The sequence below is a fragment of the Anabrus simplex genome, chromosome 1 (genome assembly GCF_040414725.1).
Source record: "Anabrus simplex isolate iqAnaSimp1 chromosome 1, ASM4041472v1, whole genome shotgun sequence".
Taxonomy (NCBI): Eukaryota; Metazoa; Arthropoda; class Insecta; order Orthoptera; family Tettigoniidae; genus Anabrus; species Anabrus simplex.
In genome coordinates, this window is record NC_090265.1 from 665,886,565 (window position 1) to 665,904,785 (window position 18,221).

Sequence of the window (18,221 nt, forward strand, 5' to 3'; positions counted from 1 at the left end):
GGGATACCGTGAATGTATTCTACTACGCTCCCAAGTAGGAAGCTATTGTGCTAACGCCTACTGTAAGGTGAATGACACAGCTGAAGAGGAAGAAGGAATGGTGGACAAGAGTCCAGTACAAAGGGATTGTACCCACCCAGGCATTATGAGGTAATATTGATTAGCAATGATCCGGGGAAGTTTTCTTACTGTAGCACTGGCGCATCGACTGGGGAAATCCACGGTCCCCCTCTTGTTGCTGAAGTTGAATTGTAGAGCCTTCCTCCTTTCCGTGCGAGACTCGCCTGCTGAAGCTGTTCTTGCTGGCCTTGTCCGCGAAGCGTCAGTTCACCATGTTTCAAGCTAGAGTCTGGATACTGTGTGCCACAGGTAAGCTCTTTCCTCTTAACCTGAAGAAACTTCAATATATTTGGTAGTTATCTGGTCGGTAATCAAGACTATATTCAACATATTACATAAGACATTTGCGTGTTTAAAGAAATGATTGCTGTGGTTTTTCCTCTTCTTTTTTCTTCACCTGCGAATGACGGTTTTACGGATGAGTGCGTGATTCACGTGACTCCTCCTTGATCTTGATCCCCCCCCCCCCCCTCCTCGTGGACATCACACGCTTGTTAAACACTCGCTTAAAATACTGTATATTACCATCAAGTAAATATTGATCGCTTGATGGCTAAAATAGTGACAGACTGTCAACGTGAATACGTTGATATTGTGGTTTGATGTAAACATAAATGCTTTTAGCATTGTTAATGCCATAACAGGTGCGTTGATAAACATTTAATTACTGACAGTATGGCCCATAATGTCCCAAACCCTTAGAATGAAACAACAAATGTATTTTTCCGGTAATTATTATGTACTAAAATGAGATAATTTAATTTGACGTCCTTTCTATAAGATTATATTGGCCGCTATATATCCCGCTAATGTTAAACTTGCTATTTTCATGACCCATTTTCTCAAGAATTACTTGATATAAGATAATGAAACTTTCGAATATTATTTATACGTGCTTTATGTATACTCCTCTAGTTTCATTGAAGTACTTTTTTTTAGACGTTGGGATATACATTTTTTTCTCTGTTACATTTTTTACACCTTTTTTGTCGAATGTTTGTGAATTTTTCTTCAAATATACAAGTTATCTCTATGATTCGAGAGGTGTGGTATTACAAGAGTATTATACATGAACAGTGAAAACATCACAAGTCTATCTTCTATAGATTCGGAGATAACGGGTCATTTGTCTGAAAAAAATTTGTTTTTCGGAAATTGCAATTACAAATTAATTTAGATTGTAACTCATTTTTCAATGGAAACATCAGTAAAAAATCGCCGACTGTGTAGTCTTCATCATCTCCTACATTGTCCGAGTGTATCCTCTTCTCTTCAAAGATCTTGCCTCTTTGGACATTTTTAGGCCTTCACACCAAGCTCCTCCCAAGAGTTTCACTCTACCAGTATTGCCATCATTAAATGTGATGACAGCATCATACACACCAAGCTTCAATGTATGGTACCCCACAAATACATTTTTGGGTACGGTACTCTTGTCCACACTACATCGTTGAATAACTCATTTACGTTTTGTGTTTTCCCTGTCAGACATTTCTTCAGTAGATCTGGATTTGCCAAATCTCTATAAACTGGCTTTATAGCCAACATAACACCCTCAGGTATAGAGTTCTTGTGGGTAAACTTATCTAAAGTTCCAGCTGCTTCAGCTTTTTTGTATTTACACCACGCGCCAGAACAAAGGTTGTGGATTGGCTTGTCATCTGTTGACATTGTATGGCAAAAGGTTGCCCACACAGCCTTTTTCATATCATCTAGCTTAGTTTTGTTGCTTCTGATCGCTTGATCATAGTATTCTGATAGTTGATTTATGGCATTGTCTAGCAGACGACCCCTTTTAGCTCTTGTCATGATCAAATGTACTCAAGATCAATATCAGATTAGCATAACAGCACAAAGAATGAAACAAAAAATGCACATATTGCCAAGAATATAGCGCGCACAACGTAAACAATAAACCCAATTGTTATGCCAGTCCCACCAACTTATGCAGCAACGTTTCCACTAGAATTTAAATCAAACCAAAGCCTTCTAGACCTTATGGTTCTTGAGATATTAAGAGTTTACTGAAAAATGGTTTATGAAATCCTGAAAATGCCCTGCGCAACTAATTAAATTAAATATACTTCTATACAAGCAAATTTAATAAATCTCACACCAAATTAATCAGCAAATTCCAAATAATGTTATGGCATTAAACAATATATGATTTTTTCAACAAAATGGTCGTTTATACACCCCTTAACAGCCATTAAACGTAGCCGAATTCGAACCTGCTACCTTAAGAATAGAAGACTTTAACTACTAACCAACTGCGCCACTGATGTCAGCTTTATACACTATTATTATTATTGCTGCTGTAATTGTTGTTTGAGTCGTCAGTGCATAGACTGGTTTGATCATGTGTTAACTTTAACATTTCCATATAACTGTTGCATCTTACATCTGCACGAATCTGCTTGTCATATTCATATTTTGGTCTAACCCTACCGTTCTACCCCCTACACTTCCCTCAAAAACCAACTGAACAAGTCCTGGGTGTCTTAAGATGTGCCCTGTTATTCTATCTCTTCTTCCCATCAAATTTAGCCAAATCGATCTTCTCTCACCAATTCTATTCAGTATCTCTTCATTCGTGATTTGATCTATCCATCTCACCTTCAGCATTCTTCTGTAACACCACATTTCAAAAGCTTGCATTTTCTTTCTTTCTGAGCTAGTTATCGACCATGTTTCACTTCCATACAATGCAACGCTCCAGACGAAAGTCTTCAAAAACATCTTTCTAATTCCTATATCAATGTTCGAAGTGAGCAAATTTCTTTTCTTAAGAAATGCCATCCCTTCTTGCTAGTTGCGTTACGTCGCGCCGACACAGATAGGTCTTATGGCGACGATGGGACAGGGAAGGGCTGGGAGTGGGAAGGAAGCAGCCGTAGCCTCAATTAAGGTACAGCCCCAGCATTTGCCTGGTGTGAAAATGGGAAACCACAGAAAACCATCTTCAGGGCTGCCGACAGTGGGGTTCGAACCTACTATTTCCCGAATACTGGATACTGGCCGCACTTAAGCGACTGCAGCTATCGAGCTCGGTAAATGCCATCCCTGACTGTGTTTGTCTGCATTTTATGTCGTCCTTACTTCTGCCGTCGTTAGGTTATTTTACTACCCAAGTAACAATATTCATTTACTTCCTTTCAGTTTTCATTTCCTAATTTAATATTACCTGCATCACCTGACTTCGTTCGACTGCACTCCGTTACTTTTGTTTTGGACTTACTTATTTTCATCTTGTACTTCTTATCCAAGACTCTGTCCATACCATTCAGCAATTTCTCTGGATATTCTGCAGTCTCAGATAAAATAACAATATCATCGGCAAAATCTGGGTTTTGATTTCCTCTCTTTGGATTGTGATTCCCTTTCCAGATTCCTCTTTGATTACCTTTACTGCCTGTTCCATATAAACATTTTAAAAAATGAGGGAGGACAAATTGCAGCATTGACTCACTCCTTTCTGGATTGCTGCTTCTTTTTCTTTTTTAGTGTGATTATTATTATTATTATTATTATTATTATTATTATTATTATTATTATTATTATTATTATTATTATTATTATTGCTAAATCAACCCATTTAGAACTAAGCAAAGTACTTACGGGCATTTGTTTTCTCTCCTTTATCCATATTTTTCATTGTTTTGCTGTGGGTTTCTTTCTCTCTCTCTCTCTCTCTCTCTGGTCGATGTTGTTCCGGTTATTTTCTTCGATATTATGTCCGCTTGATCAACTTGCCATTTGTGGATTTTGAATCTAAACATATCTCTGCTTGGCTACTTGGTTAAATGGTCAACGCACTGGCCTTCAGTTCAGAGTACCCTTGGTTTGATTCCTGGCTGGGCTGGAGATTTTAACTGCGTATGGTTAATTCCTAAAACTCGGGGCTGGGTGTTTCTGTTTGTCCGACAACATTTCCTCTTCATATACACACAACACTCCCAACCACCGCAGAAACACGTGATAGTAAATAGAGAGGGCATCAGAAGGGGACTTTACGTAACTTTGGTACGTAAGTTTACTCAACCAATCATGCACATCACATGTCGGTAAACTTTCGTGCCTGTATTACGTAAATATTTAGATAGTCTACAGTAGGCTATTTCTTTCTTTCTTAATCTGTTTACCCTCCAGGGTCGGCTTTTCCCACGGACTCAGCAAGGGATCCCACCTCTACTGCCTCAAGGGCAGTGTCTTGGAGCGCGAGACATTGGGTCGGGGATACAACTGGGATGAGGACCAGTACCTCGCCCAGGCGGCCTCACCTGCTATGCTTAAGAGGGGCCTTACGGAGGTAAGGGACAGGCAAGAAAGAGGGAAGAAAGCGGCCGCGGCCTCGAGTTAGGTACGACACTGGCAGTAGCCTGGAGAAGAAGTGGGAAACCACGGAAAACCAGTTCGAGGATGGCTGAGGTGGGAATCGAACCCACCTCTCCTCAGTTGACCTCCCGAAGCTGAGTGGACCATGTTCCAACCCTCATAAGTATAAAACACTTTTCAATTTTCGTGGCAGAGCCGGGAATCGAACCCGGGCCTCCGGGGGTAGCAGCTAATCACGCTAACCACTACACCGCACTAACCACTTCTTCCCAATAGAATTAGATGCCAGCGATTGTAAAATGAAGTAGAAACTAACCCTGACCTGAGAACTGTACATTTCAAAAATCTATATTGTAAATATTAAACTGAACATGTTATAATTGTAATAATAAACTATAGTCCGCCTCTGTGCCGTGATTAGCTGCCACCTCCGGAGGCCTGGGTTCGATTCCCGACTCTACCACGAAATTGGAAAAGTGGTATGAAGACTGAAACGGGGTCAACTGGTCTTGCGTAGAAGACGTTCGATTCTCTCCTCAGCCATCCTCGAAGTGGTTTTCCGTGATTTCCCACTACTGCCGGGATGCTACCTAACTTAAGGCCAGGGCCGCTTCCTTCCCACTCCCTTGCCCATCCCTTCCAGTCTTCCCATCCCCCAACAAGGCCACTGTTCAGCATAGCATTGGGCCCCCCCATCTGGGTGAGGTACTGGTCCTCCTCCCCAGTTTTATCCCTGACCAAATGTCTCACTCTCCAGGACAGCCATTGAGGCGGTAGAGGTGGGACCCCTCGCTGAGTCTGAGGGAAAAAAACAACCTTGGACGGGGAAAAAAACTGATCATATATACCGTATGTTTACAATTTGCTTTACGTCACACCGACACGCATGTCTTAGGGCGACGATTGGATAGGAAAGGAATGGTGTGAAAATGGGAAACCACGGAAAACCATCTTCAGGGCTGCCGATAGTGGTGTTCGAACCAAGATACTAACAATAATAATAAACTATGATATGCCTGTTATAATTAAACAGCAACTCTGTTACTAACAAAACAAACTAAATGAACCAGTGCTGCAACGGGCTGTTAAGGGCCTTGACCTGCCATGGCAGATGGTATTCAAGTTTTAGTGTTATGTGGCCAGCAGGACATCCTCAGCCGCATTAACTGGCGTTTGCGACCTAGTCCGCTGCCTCTCCTACCATACAGCTTCTTAGCTGGCCTCATGAGGCTGAGTGAGCCCCGTTCTGTTGCTCAGTCCAGAATTAAGAGCCTTAGATTGGTTGAAAAACGAACCTGAGGCTTCGGGTAAGGTAGGCACGCTACCCCTCCATCACGAAGCTGACGATAATAATAATCGGCCGATTCGTTGGCTGAATGGTCAGCTTTGAGTCCTTCGGATTAGAGGATTCCGGGTTAAATTCCCGGCGGGTTGGAGATTTTAATCGAGTCTCTGACTCGGGAACTGAGTGTTTGTGCCTGTCCCAACACACACTTTTCGTGTACATACAACACACCACACTACAAACCACCACAGAAAGACGCGATATTGAATACATCTCTCCACAGAAGGTTGGTGTCAGGAAGGGCAGTCGGTCTTAAAATCGGACCGGGTCCAATTCTGCGATACAGTTCGCACCCCCGATCGCGCCAGTGTGGGAATAGCGGAAAAAGAAGAATCATCATCATCATCATCTGTATCTGTTTACCCTCCAGGTTCGGTTTTTCCCTCGGACTTAGCGAGGGATCCCACCTCTACCGCCTCAAGGGCAGTGTCCTGGAGCTTCAGACTCTTGGTCGGGGGATACAACTGGGGAGTATGACCAGTACCTCGCCCAGGCGGCCTCACCTGCTATGCTGAACAGAGGCTTTGTGGAGGGATGGGAAGATTGGAAGGGATAGGCAAGGAAGAGGGAAGGAAGCGGCCGTGGCCTTAAGTTAGGTACCATTCCGGCATTCGCCTGGAGGAGAAGTGGGAAACCACGGAAAACCATTTCTAGGATGGCTGAGGTGGGAATCAAACCCACCTCTACTCAGTTGACCTCCCGAGGCTGAGTGGACCCCGTTCCAGCCCTCGTACCACTTTTCAAATTTCGTGGCAGAGCCGGGAATCGAACCCGGGCCTCCGGGGGTGGCAGCTAATCACGCTAACCACTACACCACAGAGGCGGACAAAAAGAAGAATAATAATCTAAATTTCTCTCTGATTTGAACGTCTTATGTGATTCGTGCATTTTAAGTTCTTTTTAATTTTGTCTGTCCATTTCATAGTATTTTTTATTTCGACTGGCCTGTTCGCTTTGTGAGTCTGTGATCGTGAGTCATACTTTTGATGTGTCGAGAAGTACATAACGTGCGTTTTGTTCTTATTTGCTTTACGTCGCACCGACACAGATATATGTCGTATGGGACATGAAAGGGCTAGGAATGGGAAGGGTGCGACACTGGCCCTAATTAAAGTACAGCCCCGGCATTTGCCTGGTGTGAAAAATTGGAAACCACGGAAAATCATCTCTTGGAGGCTACACGCCTCATCACCATCATTTCGTAACTAGCTATAAAAATATCATTAACGGTGTACAGCAAAGTTTCGGTCTAAACACAAAGGCAATGGGTGCCTAAGTGTGCATCGTCAAACTTGTCAAGTTTGGCGCATCGATGATAATGAACATGTACATACTCGCAGACATGATATGGGCTTTTGAGCTTATACCGTGTCAAGGAAGAAAGGTGGAACTTTTTACGTTTCGCAGAGAATTTCGCTCCGCGTCTTCAGAAGAAAATCTCGACTGTTCACGAGGAAGGCTTCTACGGTTAGGGATGGGAAGGATTTATCGGTGTTTACCAAACACCGATTTTTTCGTTTCGATTTATCGATATATCGATGCCGAAATTTCCATTCAATTTACCGCATAAAATATCGGGTTTTCCATAAATGCATCGTTTTTTAAAATAATAATAATAATCATCATCACATCATCAACCAAGATCACAACAATAGGAAACGGACCGGCAGCACCTGCTCGCAGGAACGTAAAGAAGCCCATTCTGAAAATGTGAAGAAATACTGGGCTGATACCAGAAATGAATGATGCTTAACGTGGTCCATAGTAGACCCTAAAAACAAAACAAGAAAATAAATTTTACATTCATCAAATGGTGGTTCCAGAACTATTAAGATGAGTAAACCATAAATATTAATGATAGCAATTATTACAAAAAATATCAGGAATATTATTTTTTTAAATAATTCACGTAATAATGCTTTAAGTAAATTATTTTAAAATACAGATATTTATGCAAGGTATTTAGGAATAGGATATATTATTTTTGATAATATTATTCAATTAGTAATTTCATTATTAATACCGAACTAATGCAGTATTTAGTAATTATATAATATTAATTCCAGATGCTCGATTGTAAAAATTACCTAAACCATCATGAAAATTATTGCTGAGGATAACCTACCGTTCAGCACTGTGGAGGGGAGTGATCACAGTTATTACCCCTCATTATATAAGATACACATCTGAAGAGCTAATGGATAACAATTGCGAAGCTTATGTATCCATTATGAATTAATATCTTTAGATCATGTTACATTAATAAATAGAAATATGGACAGACATTCAGATGAAAAGATTTTAGTGACTACTCTGCATAGGAGCAGGAATTAAATTAAGTAAATATTGGGGCACATGAGCTGAGCGAGTCACACACAGCAGAATATGTAGGCTCGAAGTTGAAGTTCTGAATGAATTTGGAGTTCTGAACGAAAAGTATCTGCTGTCGTTACAGGCAATGGTGGAAATATGTCCTAAGCTGTAGTTAATAATGTACATTTGGAAAAAAAATCGCCATACCCAGCTTGATAGCTGCAGTCGCTTAAGTGCGGCCAGTATCCAGTATTCGGGAGATAGTGGGTTCGAATCCCACTGTCGGCAGCTCTGAAGATGGTCTTCCGTGGTTTCCCATTTTCACACCAGGCAAATGCTGGGGCTGTACCTCAATTAAGGCCACGGCCGCTTCCTTCCCAGTCCTAGCCCTTTCCTGCCCCATCGTCACCATAAGAGCTATCTGTGTCGATGCGACGTAAAGCCAATAGCATGTTTTGCACATACCTGAAATTTAGTGTGTGAAAACCCCTTGCAAAATTCAGAAGGCGTTAAAGAGGTGATTTAAAAAATGTAGGAATTTAGTGTCATGGTTTAACGTCATTGTAAGTGCAAGTGTTGATCTAAGGAAATTGCAACGAAATTCATGAATCCCTGAGGGACGCCGTTGAACCTCACTCCAAATACAAAAGCAAGATGGGACTCTGCATTCCGTATGCTGGAGATATTTTTGAAAGTGATAGCCGTTGTAGGACAAGTTGTTGTTAAATACGTACGAGTATCAAATCAAGTGTGTAGTTTGTTAAAACTTGCTACATTCTGAATTCTCTTTAAAAGTTGCTTTACGTCGCACCGACACAGATAGGTTTTATGATGACGATGGGATAGGAATCGGCCTTGGGCTTAATTAACGTACAGCCCCAGCATTTTCCCGGTGTAAAATGGGAAACCACAGAAAACCATTTTCATGGCTGCCGACAGTGTGGTTCGAACCCACGAACTCCCGAATGCAAGCCCACAGCTGTGCGCTCCTACCCGCAAGGCCTATTCGCTCAGTCTAAATTCTGTTTCCTTACGTTTAAACATGTTTACGTTGTTAGCGAGAAGAATACATATTTGTGTCCTAGATTTGATCCTACATAACATTCAAATATCTGAATCATGTATCCATAGCCTAATACAGATCCATGTAGAGTTCAATTATCTATTTTCCATTTTTTTTAAAGCTGGCCTTACCTACACCATAATCTGATTTCAGTATGATGTTCCGTCTTTCTAAGTGTATGTATTGCTTATGGTTAGCGGTATGTCGATATCGTTTCAATATTTCGATATAGTATGTACAATAAATGTCGATTATCGAAAACAGGTTATCAATATTTTGCAATATCAATATAACGGTATTTACTTATTTCCCCCATCTCTATCTACAATAATGCAAAGCAAAGTCACCTCTGTACAGGACAAGAAGGCTCTTGGAGGAGTGGAAGGTAAAGGCTTCCACCATTGTTAATCTCGGCACGTGATGGGGTAGAGTGGTTAGCTCTACGCCCGGCCGCCTTTGCCCCCAGGAATTAACATGGTACTCATTTTTGGTGTATCTACAATAATGAAGGTTTGAATTTAGACGTTAGTTATAGAAGTGTAAGTGGTACGTTCATTCGTCACCAGATGGCTCACCGTACGCGGTACAGCACCAGCATTCGAAGCAGAAGCTGGCCGATTATGATGGTACACTTATATATTGCAAGTTGCTTTACGTCGCACCGACACACACAGGTCTTATGGCGACGATGGGACAGGAAAGAGCTAGGAGTGGGAAGGGAGCGTCCGTGGCCTTATTTAAGGTACAGCCCCCAGCATTTGCTTGGTGTGAAAATGGGAAACCACGGAAAACCATTTTCAGGACTGCCAACAGTGGGGTTCGAACCCACTATCTCCAGAATACTGGCACTTCTATTACTCACATATAAATTCAAACTGTTATTCTTGTAGAAGCCTTCCTCGTGAACAGTCGAGATTTTCTTCTGAAGAGGTGGAGCAAAGTTCTCTGCGAAACGTAAAGTACAAGTACGGGCCGTTAAAGCATCAATGTTAACATGTACATACTCAGTGGTTAGTAATAGTAAAATGACACTCTCGAGTTTACACGGGATAGCGTTAATTCTGCTATCATGGATCATCTTATAGGTCTCAAACGCCAAGTGTTGTGGCTGGCCACATAACTCGTAATATCTGCATTTTGATAGGTCTAGGCCCTCAATTGCCCGTTACGTCAACGGTCGATTTGTTTTGCCAGTAACAGAGTTATTATTTAATTAAAACAGACATATCACAGTATATTATTACAATTTATTATAAATAATGTTCAGTTTAAAATTTACAATATGCATTTTTAGAAATACTCAGTTACCGAGCTGGATAGTGCGGCCAGTATCCAGTGTTCGGGAGATAGTAGGTTCGAACCCCACTGTCGACAGCCCTGAAGATGGTTTTCCGTGGTTTCCCATTTTCACACCAGGCAAATGCTGGGGCTATACCTTAATTAAGGCCACGGCCGCTTCCCTCCCACTCCTAGCCCTTCCCTGTCCCATCGTCGCCATAAGACCTATCTGTGTCGGTGCGATGTAAAGCAAGTTGCAAAAAAAAAAAAAAAAAAAAAAACTCAGGCCGGGATTAGTTTTTACTTACTTTTATAATTACTGGTTTCTAATTGCATTGGTGCGATTTTTTTCGATTTGTTGTACGTCGCACTGACACAGATAGGCCTTATATGGCGACGACAAGATGGGAAAGCGTTAGGAGTGGAAATGAAGCTGCTGTAGCCTTAATTAAGGTACAGCCCCAGCATTTGTTCGGGTTGTCGGAGAGCTGCATCATACCAACCTCTGGACTGATGCCACAACAACAACGTCAATATCTGATTAGATATGTTTACAGCACTGGCGAAGCTAGGGGGCGGGGGCAGGGGGGCCGGGCCCCCCAAAACGTTCCTGAAACTAGAGCGAGGATCAGCCGTTGTTTACGTACGGTACGAACAACTTAAAAACTTACGCCGAAATGTTAAATTAACGTAGCGACATAAAATCTACTAGCAAGGCTCAATAGGGCTATACATAATTCTCCATATTTGTACTGCTTGAATGAAAGGAAAACACTTAGGATTGTGATGCGCGGGGAATCCCTGTAGAGGCCTCAGTATTGGGAATGTAACCGTGTGCCGACAAAATAATGTCAATACATGAGGAAAGGGGCAATTAGCAAGGGACTACTCAGTAGGGGCCAGAACGTGATTACCGAGATACGGGGGCCACGGTCATAAACAGTTGCAAGCTTACATCATCGTGTCAGCTTTTGCACATCGGTTCCCGGAAACAACAATGTCCTAGGGATCCTCTGGTTGTGCCGTGGTTGAGAGATGTTCAGTGTTGAAAAGACTGTGACAGGATTGTGAGCTACACGTTAGATCGCCTTTTAGTGCCATATAAGTAACGTTTTTTTAAGAAGGACCGTTTTGTCACTGAGAAGCCGGAACTTTTTTTTTGCTAGGGGCTTTACGTCGCACCGACACAGATAGGTCTTATGGCGACGATGGGATGGGAAAGGCCTAGGAGTTGGAAGGAAGCGGCCGTGGCCTTAATTAAGGTACAGCCCCAGCATTTGCTTGGTGTGAAAATGGGAAACCACGGAAAACCATCTTCAGGGCTGCCGATAGTGGGATTCGAACCTACTATCTCCCGGATGCAAGCTCACAGCCGCGCGCCTCTACGGAGAAGCCGGAACTATGTGCATCCTTGGTAAGTGCGGGTAACTATTTTGTAATATTGGCGAGCGTGATAACTCAGTTCCAATGGTTCTATCTTCTCATCAGGACGGCCCAAGAGGCTTGAATCGCAGTCGATGCATGAAATATTTTTAAAATGGGAAGTCACGTTCTATTGATACGGATTCTACTTAAAACACTAGATCCCGTCCCTTACCTTTCTTTATACTTTTGAGCCATAATCGCATCATGTATGGTGGTGTATTTTGAGTATCCAACCATTCTTCGGGCTTACCTTTTACCTTAAATGGTGAGTGGATGCAGTGGCGTACCCAAAAAATAATTTCAGTAAGTCCAGGCCAGTAGCGTGGATACAACTTTTCCTTGGAAGGGGCTGTGAAAAGAATTTTTAAATTTTTATTTAGAATTTGCTTTACATCGCACCGTAGGTTTTATGGCGACGTTGGGAAAGGAAAGGGCTAAGAGTGGGAAGGAAGCGGCCGTGGTCTTAATTAAGGTACAGCCCCTGCATTTGCCTGGTGTGAAAATGGGAAATCACGGAAAACCATATTCGGGGCTGTTGCGCTATGGAGTTTGGTTTGGAAAAGTGAACAGAGAAGGAAGTGACACCCCTGCAAGCCTTTTTAGCTTCCAGCTAGTTCTTCTGTCCGGCCTCGTGCCTTTAGGACAGTTGGAAAACGTACGCCTTAATAAATGCTCCTCATAAAACCCTTGTAAAAATACTAACTGCATCTATTTATAACAATAATCACAAACGCTTTCTTTTCATGTGGCTCAGTTGGTTGAGTCGCTGTTCTGAGTCAGAGTTCAAATCCCGGCTTGGGTCGGTGGCCCTTAAAACGGCGTTGAAATGGCAACAGCTCAATGTCGTTGGTTTCTGGCACATTCATAAAAATTATAGATACGAATATTAGCGTCACAAAGCTGTAACTTTATACTACGGTACTATATTGTGAATCCTAGGCTTGCGAGGGAAAGTAATTAACAATTTACTTTACGTCGCACCGACACAGATAGGTCTTATGGCGACGGTGGGATAGGAAAGTCCTAGGAGTGGGAAGGAAGCAGCCTTAATAATTAAGGTACAGCCCCAGCATTTGCTTGGTGTGAAAATGGGTAACCACGGGAAACCATTTTCAGGGCTGCCGACAGTGGGGTTCGAATCCACTATCTCCCGGATGCAAGCTTACAGCTGTGTGGTTCTAACCGCGAGGGAAACTAATAGGACAAGGTAAACCCTACCTCGCATATGTTGTGACGTGTATTTTTCTCTACCAACTAACAAAATATGTATCTATACCCATACGCTTTACATTCTATATTTATGTATGTATTTATATGTTTGTTTATTTATTAGTGCTTTCTGCACAGTGGCGAAGTTAGGGCTCCAGGCCCCCTCGTACACTTAACCACATACTAATCAGAATCTTAAATAAAATACTGAGATACTTAAAATAGTTAAAACTACATAAATTAATAGAATTGAAAGTAAATTTAAATAAATTACTAACAAAATTAATATCAAACTAATTAATATTAAATACTCTTAAAAATGACTTAATCCTCAGGCACGCACACATTCATACTTCAACTATTCAGTCAGCTGTCCTCAGCAGGTAGTCTCGGCAGGTGACCTTAAATCGTAATAAAAAACTGCTTTCTCTGACCTGAGCTTGCAGGGTATTCCATAATCTGGCGACAGTCACCACAAGTGATCTATTAATTTTATTTGTGCGGTGCAGTTGAAAGAATGAATCTAGGACGCGTATTTAAGTTGTGAAATGATGATAAAAAGATGAATTTAGAAGAAATATACAGTGGCTGACTTTCAGCTACCACTCTAAACACCATCGTTAATGTGTGTAGCTGCCAACGTTTATCAGACATTAGCCATGAGACAGCCTGATAGTATGGGGTGATATGAACATCCTACCCTATATTGTAAATAAATCGCAGGCAGGAATTCAGTGCTCGTTGAAGTTTAAGTGTTTATTCTCTCGTCATGTCAACTAAAACGTCACAATAATCAAGAAGAGGGAGAATGAGTGTCTGCATTAGTTTGGCCTGTAGCTCAAATGGAAATACATCCCTCTGCTGTTTAAGAGAGAGAAAAACTCCAAAAATCTTTTTACGTATTTATTTCGTGTGATCAAATCAATCAACTGATTGATTCATCATTACGCCGAGATTTGTAATCGTTTTACTGTAGGGAGTAATGTTACCATTCTGTAGGATAGGCGGGATTGCGACATTGTTTGAGCAGCTCAGTAATTTTCATGATCCAATTATGATTGCCTGAGATTTTGTGCAGTTTAGTATAAGAGAGTTTCGTTGTGCACATACACTGAGTCGTCGGAGGTCATTGTTAATATCTTGTCTTGCAGTGTCGATATATTTGAAGATCGTCAGCATAGAGGTGGTGTGTGTTATTTCCTGTCACAGATGGCATGTCATTGATATAAATACAGAAAATTAGGGCCCCTGGAATACTGCCCTGTGGGGCAACACTAAGTTTCATTTTCCATTTAGAGGTTTTGTTGTTTACTGCTACACGCTGTTGATGGTTACTCAAATAAGAAGTAAAAACCTTAAGCGCTGCCAGGTCGAAATTTAGCAGTTCCAGATTTTGTGCAGTTCAGTATAAGAGAGTTTCGTTGTGCATATACACTGAGTCGTCGGAGGTCATTGTTAATATCTTGTCTTGCAGTGTCGATATATTTGAAGATCGTCAGCATAGAGGTGGTGTGTGTTATTTCCTGTCACCGGGCGAGTTGGCCGTGCGGTTAGGAGCGCGCAGATGTGAGCTCGCATCTGGGAGATAGTGGGTTCGAACCCCACTGTCGGCAACCCTGAAGATGGTTTTCCGTGGTTTCCAATTTTCACACCCGGCAAAAGCTGGGGCTGTACCTTAATTAAGGCCACGGCCGCTTCCTTCCCATTCCTAGGCCTTTCCTGTCCCATCGTCGCCATAAGACCTATCTGTGTCGGTGCGACGTTAAGCAAATAGCAAAAAACATTCCTGTCACAGATGGTATGTCATTGATATAAATACAGAAAATTAGGGGCCCTGGAATACTGCCTTGTGGGGCAACACTAAGTTTAATTTTCCATTTAGAGGTTTTGTCGTTTACTGCTACCCACTGTTGACGGTTACTCAAATAAGAACTAAAAACCTTAAGCGCTGCCAGGTCGAAATTTAGCAGTTCCATTTTATTTATCATAGTCGGAATTACTATAGTATCAAAGGCGCTACTGAAATCAAGAAGGATAAGTATAGTGAACAGTCGTTTGTACATAGCGTTTCTAATGTCTTCAGTAACCTTCAAAAGTGCTGTCGCGGTACTGTGACCCTTCTTAAATCCAGATTGCAAAGGGTCCAAAAGAGCATTTTTATTTAGGTATTCCAGAGCTTGCTCGTATACTAAACGTTCAATAGCTTTAGAAAGCGCAGGGAGTATGGACATAGGACGATAGTCAGAGGATGATTGTGGGTCTAAACACTTAGGTACCGGTATAATATATATATATATATATTTTTGATATTTGCTTTATATCGCGCCGACACAGATAGGTCTTATGGCGACAATGGGACAGGAAAGGGCTAGGAGTGGGAAGGAAACGGCCGTGGCCTTAATTAAGGTACAGCCCCAGCATTTGCCTGGTGTGAAAATGGGAAACCACGGAAAACCATTTTCAGGGCTGCCGACAGTGGGGTTCGAACCTACTATCTCCCGAATACTGGATACTGGCCGCAATTAAGCGACTGCAGCTATCGAGCTCGGTAAGTACGGTATAATATTGGCTGTTTTCCAGACAGGAGGGAAAGTTCCGTTTAGTAAACAGTATTTCAGTATGTGCGTCAGTATAGGCAGGACAGCACCCATAATTTTATGTGTAAAAGTAACAGGAATTACATCTACACCTGTTGTCTTTGATTTAATCGAGTACAAAGCCTTTTTAGCCTGATTTTCTGTGATACTGTGAAATGTGAATGGTGGATTAGCTGGAGGGGAGGGCGGTGAGTCGGTGCAGTTAATTGGGGTAAGTTGAATATTTATTCTACTAAAGTAAGCGTTCAGTTCGTCAAGTGGAATGTCAGGACTCTGTTGATGTTTTCCTATTCCCAGAGCTCTAAGTTGGTCCCATGCGCGATTAAAATTTAAGTTATTAGCTAAATTCCGGAAATATATACTTTTTTTATTTCTGCTTAATTGCTTTGTGCGATTTCTTAAGGTGGTAAGATTCGAAGTCTGTGTCATCTAGGGTTTGTTTATAATGTCGAAATAACGAGTCACGGTGGGCCATCATTCTCTTAGCTTCATCATCTAGCCATGGACGAGAAGGGCGAGAAACCTGTATTCTACGTATGTGTGTGTTTCTTTGCCGCATTATTTGTATAAAATGTCACCTCTTTATTGCTTATCACATGACCATTATAACAACATTACCGTATTTATTCTAAACCAGAATGTTGCATCTATACTCAAACTGTTTATTCTTGCATTCATTTCACTTGTACTCGGAATATATGAAATGCTGCTGTTATGTTGGAATGGGAGTAACAGAGGTACCCGGGGGGGGGGTGTTCATCCAAGGAGTCCAGACACCCCAGGAGTTTTAACGAATGTACTTTTATTAAGCATTTTATATAATTATAATGTATATTAATATTAGCTTCCGAAGTCCGACTCATTGGCTGAATGATCAGTGTTGAGGCCTTCGGTTCAGAGGGTCCCGGGTTTGATTCCCGGCCGGGTTGGGGATTTGAATCGCGTCTGATTAATTATTCTGGCTCGAGGACTGGGTGTTTGTCCCAACACTTTACCCTTCATATTCAGACAACATACTACACTACCAACCACCAAAGAAAAACACAACAGTGATTACATCCCTTCATATAGGATTGGCGTCGGGAAGGACATCCGACCGTAAAACAGGGCCAAATCCATATGTGCGACACAGTTCGCACCCGCGACCCCACAGGTGTGGGAAAAGCGAGGAAGAAGAAGATTATTATTAGCTTCCGGAATCCACACGAATCCACTAATCTTACTGGATCCAAGGACACTCATTTCGTTTTTAGGTATTCTACACTACCTAAATTCTAGAAGTTTGGACATCTATCAAAATAAAATTCTGGATGAATGCCCCCTTGCCACCCCCCCCCCCCCCCCCCAAACTGAAATCCTGGCTGCGCTACTGGTTTACAGTGCAATGTGTCGCCTCCAGAGTTGATAGTTTTGCTGGTAATTATTGTTTTTACAGGAAGTATGACTACATAAACAACCCTTGTTCATTCTGAACAGAAGAGAAAATAACAGAGCTGACTCTTTCAAGATTGAAGGTGTGATTTAAATAAAGGGAGGAATAATGAAAAGTGTGAAATTGAAAATATCCTAAACTTCGCAAGTCTAATACTGTAGGGGTCGGAAGAGACCCCCGAGTTGTTCAGTAGAGCTCGGATAGAAAAGATAAAAGTGATGACGCAGACAAGAGAAATGGCAGAATCAGCTAAGGGCCCGTTTGTCACGAACCCGCACGCTTACGGACTCGCAGATGAAGAGGAGTTCTCTTTGGAAGACCAACCTACTCGTTTTCGAGTGTTTGCTACTCTATTTTATATTTCTAATAAATTAGAGAGTCCAGTAAAGCAATATTAACGAATATAAAGTGAATTCTCACGCTACTTTTCTACACTAGGCGTAATGGTTTATAATTTTTACACTAAGGACATCCCCTGTGGGTGTGGGCTGTAGAATACATTCAAGGTATCCTTCGAATGCTGTAAGACGCGACTGAAATGGATTTTCAACTTGTCAGTGCGGGTTGGTGACAAGGGGCCCAATACGGGAGGCACACAATTTGCCGTAGAGATGGCAGATAGTCGCAGGGGGAGCAGCCACTCTTTTCCTATTTCTCTCTTTTTCTTCTCTACGTTGCCTCTTATCGTTCGCCATTCGAAATATTTACAATTTGCTTTACGTCGAACCGACACAGATAGGTCTTATGGCGACACTGGGATAGGAGAGGGCTAAGAATGGGAAGGAAGTTGCCGTGGCCTTAATTAAGGTACCGCCCCGGCATTTATCTGGCGTGAAAATGGGAAACCACGGAAATCATCTTCAGGGCCACTGACAGTGGGGTTCGAACCCACTGTCTCCCGGATGCAAGCTCACAGCTGTATGCCCCTATCCGCATGGCCAACTCGCCCGGTATATTCGAGATATAAGATGATACATTAATTATAGCAAAATTAACGGTATCCCGTAGAAACTCGCCAGAAGTTATTTTACAATTTCTAACCACTGAGTATGTACATGTTCATTATCATCGATGCGACAACCTTAACAAAGTTCGGCAGTGTAC

General features: G+C 42.0%; 1 protein-coding gene across 1 annotated transcript in view; it reads left to right on the forward strand.

Moving 5' to 3' along the window:
- The first annotated feature begins 214 nt into the window (after positions 1–214).
- LOC136857291 (very low-density lipoprotein receptor) overlaps positions 215–18,221 on the forward strand; it is a 130,393-nt gene continuing 112,386 nt past the window's right edge. Inside the window, exon 1 of the mRNA XM_067135828.2 lies at positions 215–369. Within this exon, the coding sequence (XP_066991929.2) occupies positions 333–369 (37 nt within the window). The 5' untranslated portion in view covers positions 215–332. The remainder of the gene's footprint in view (positions 370–18,221) is intronic.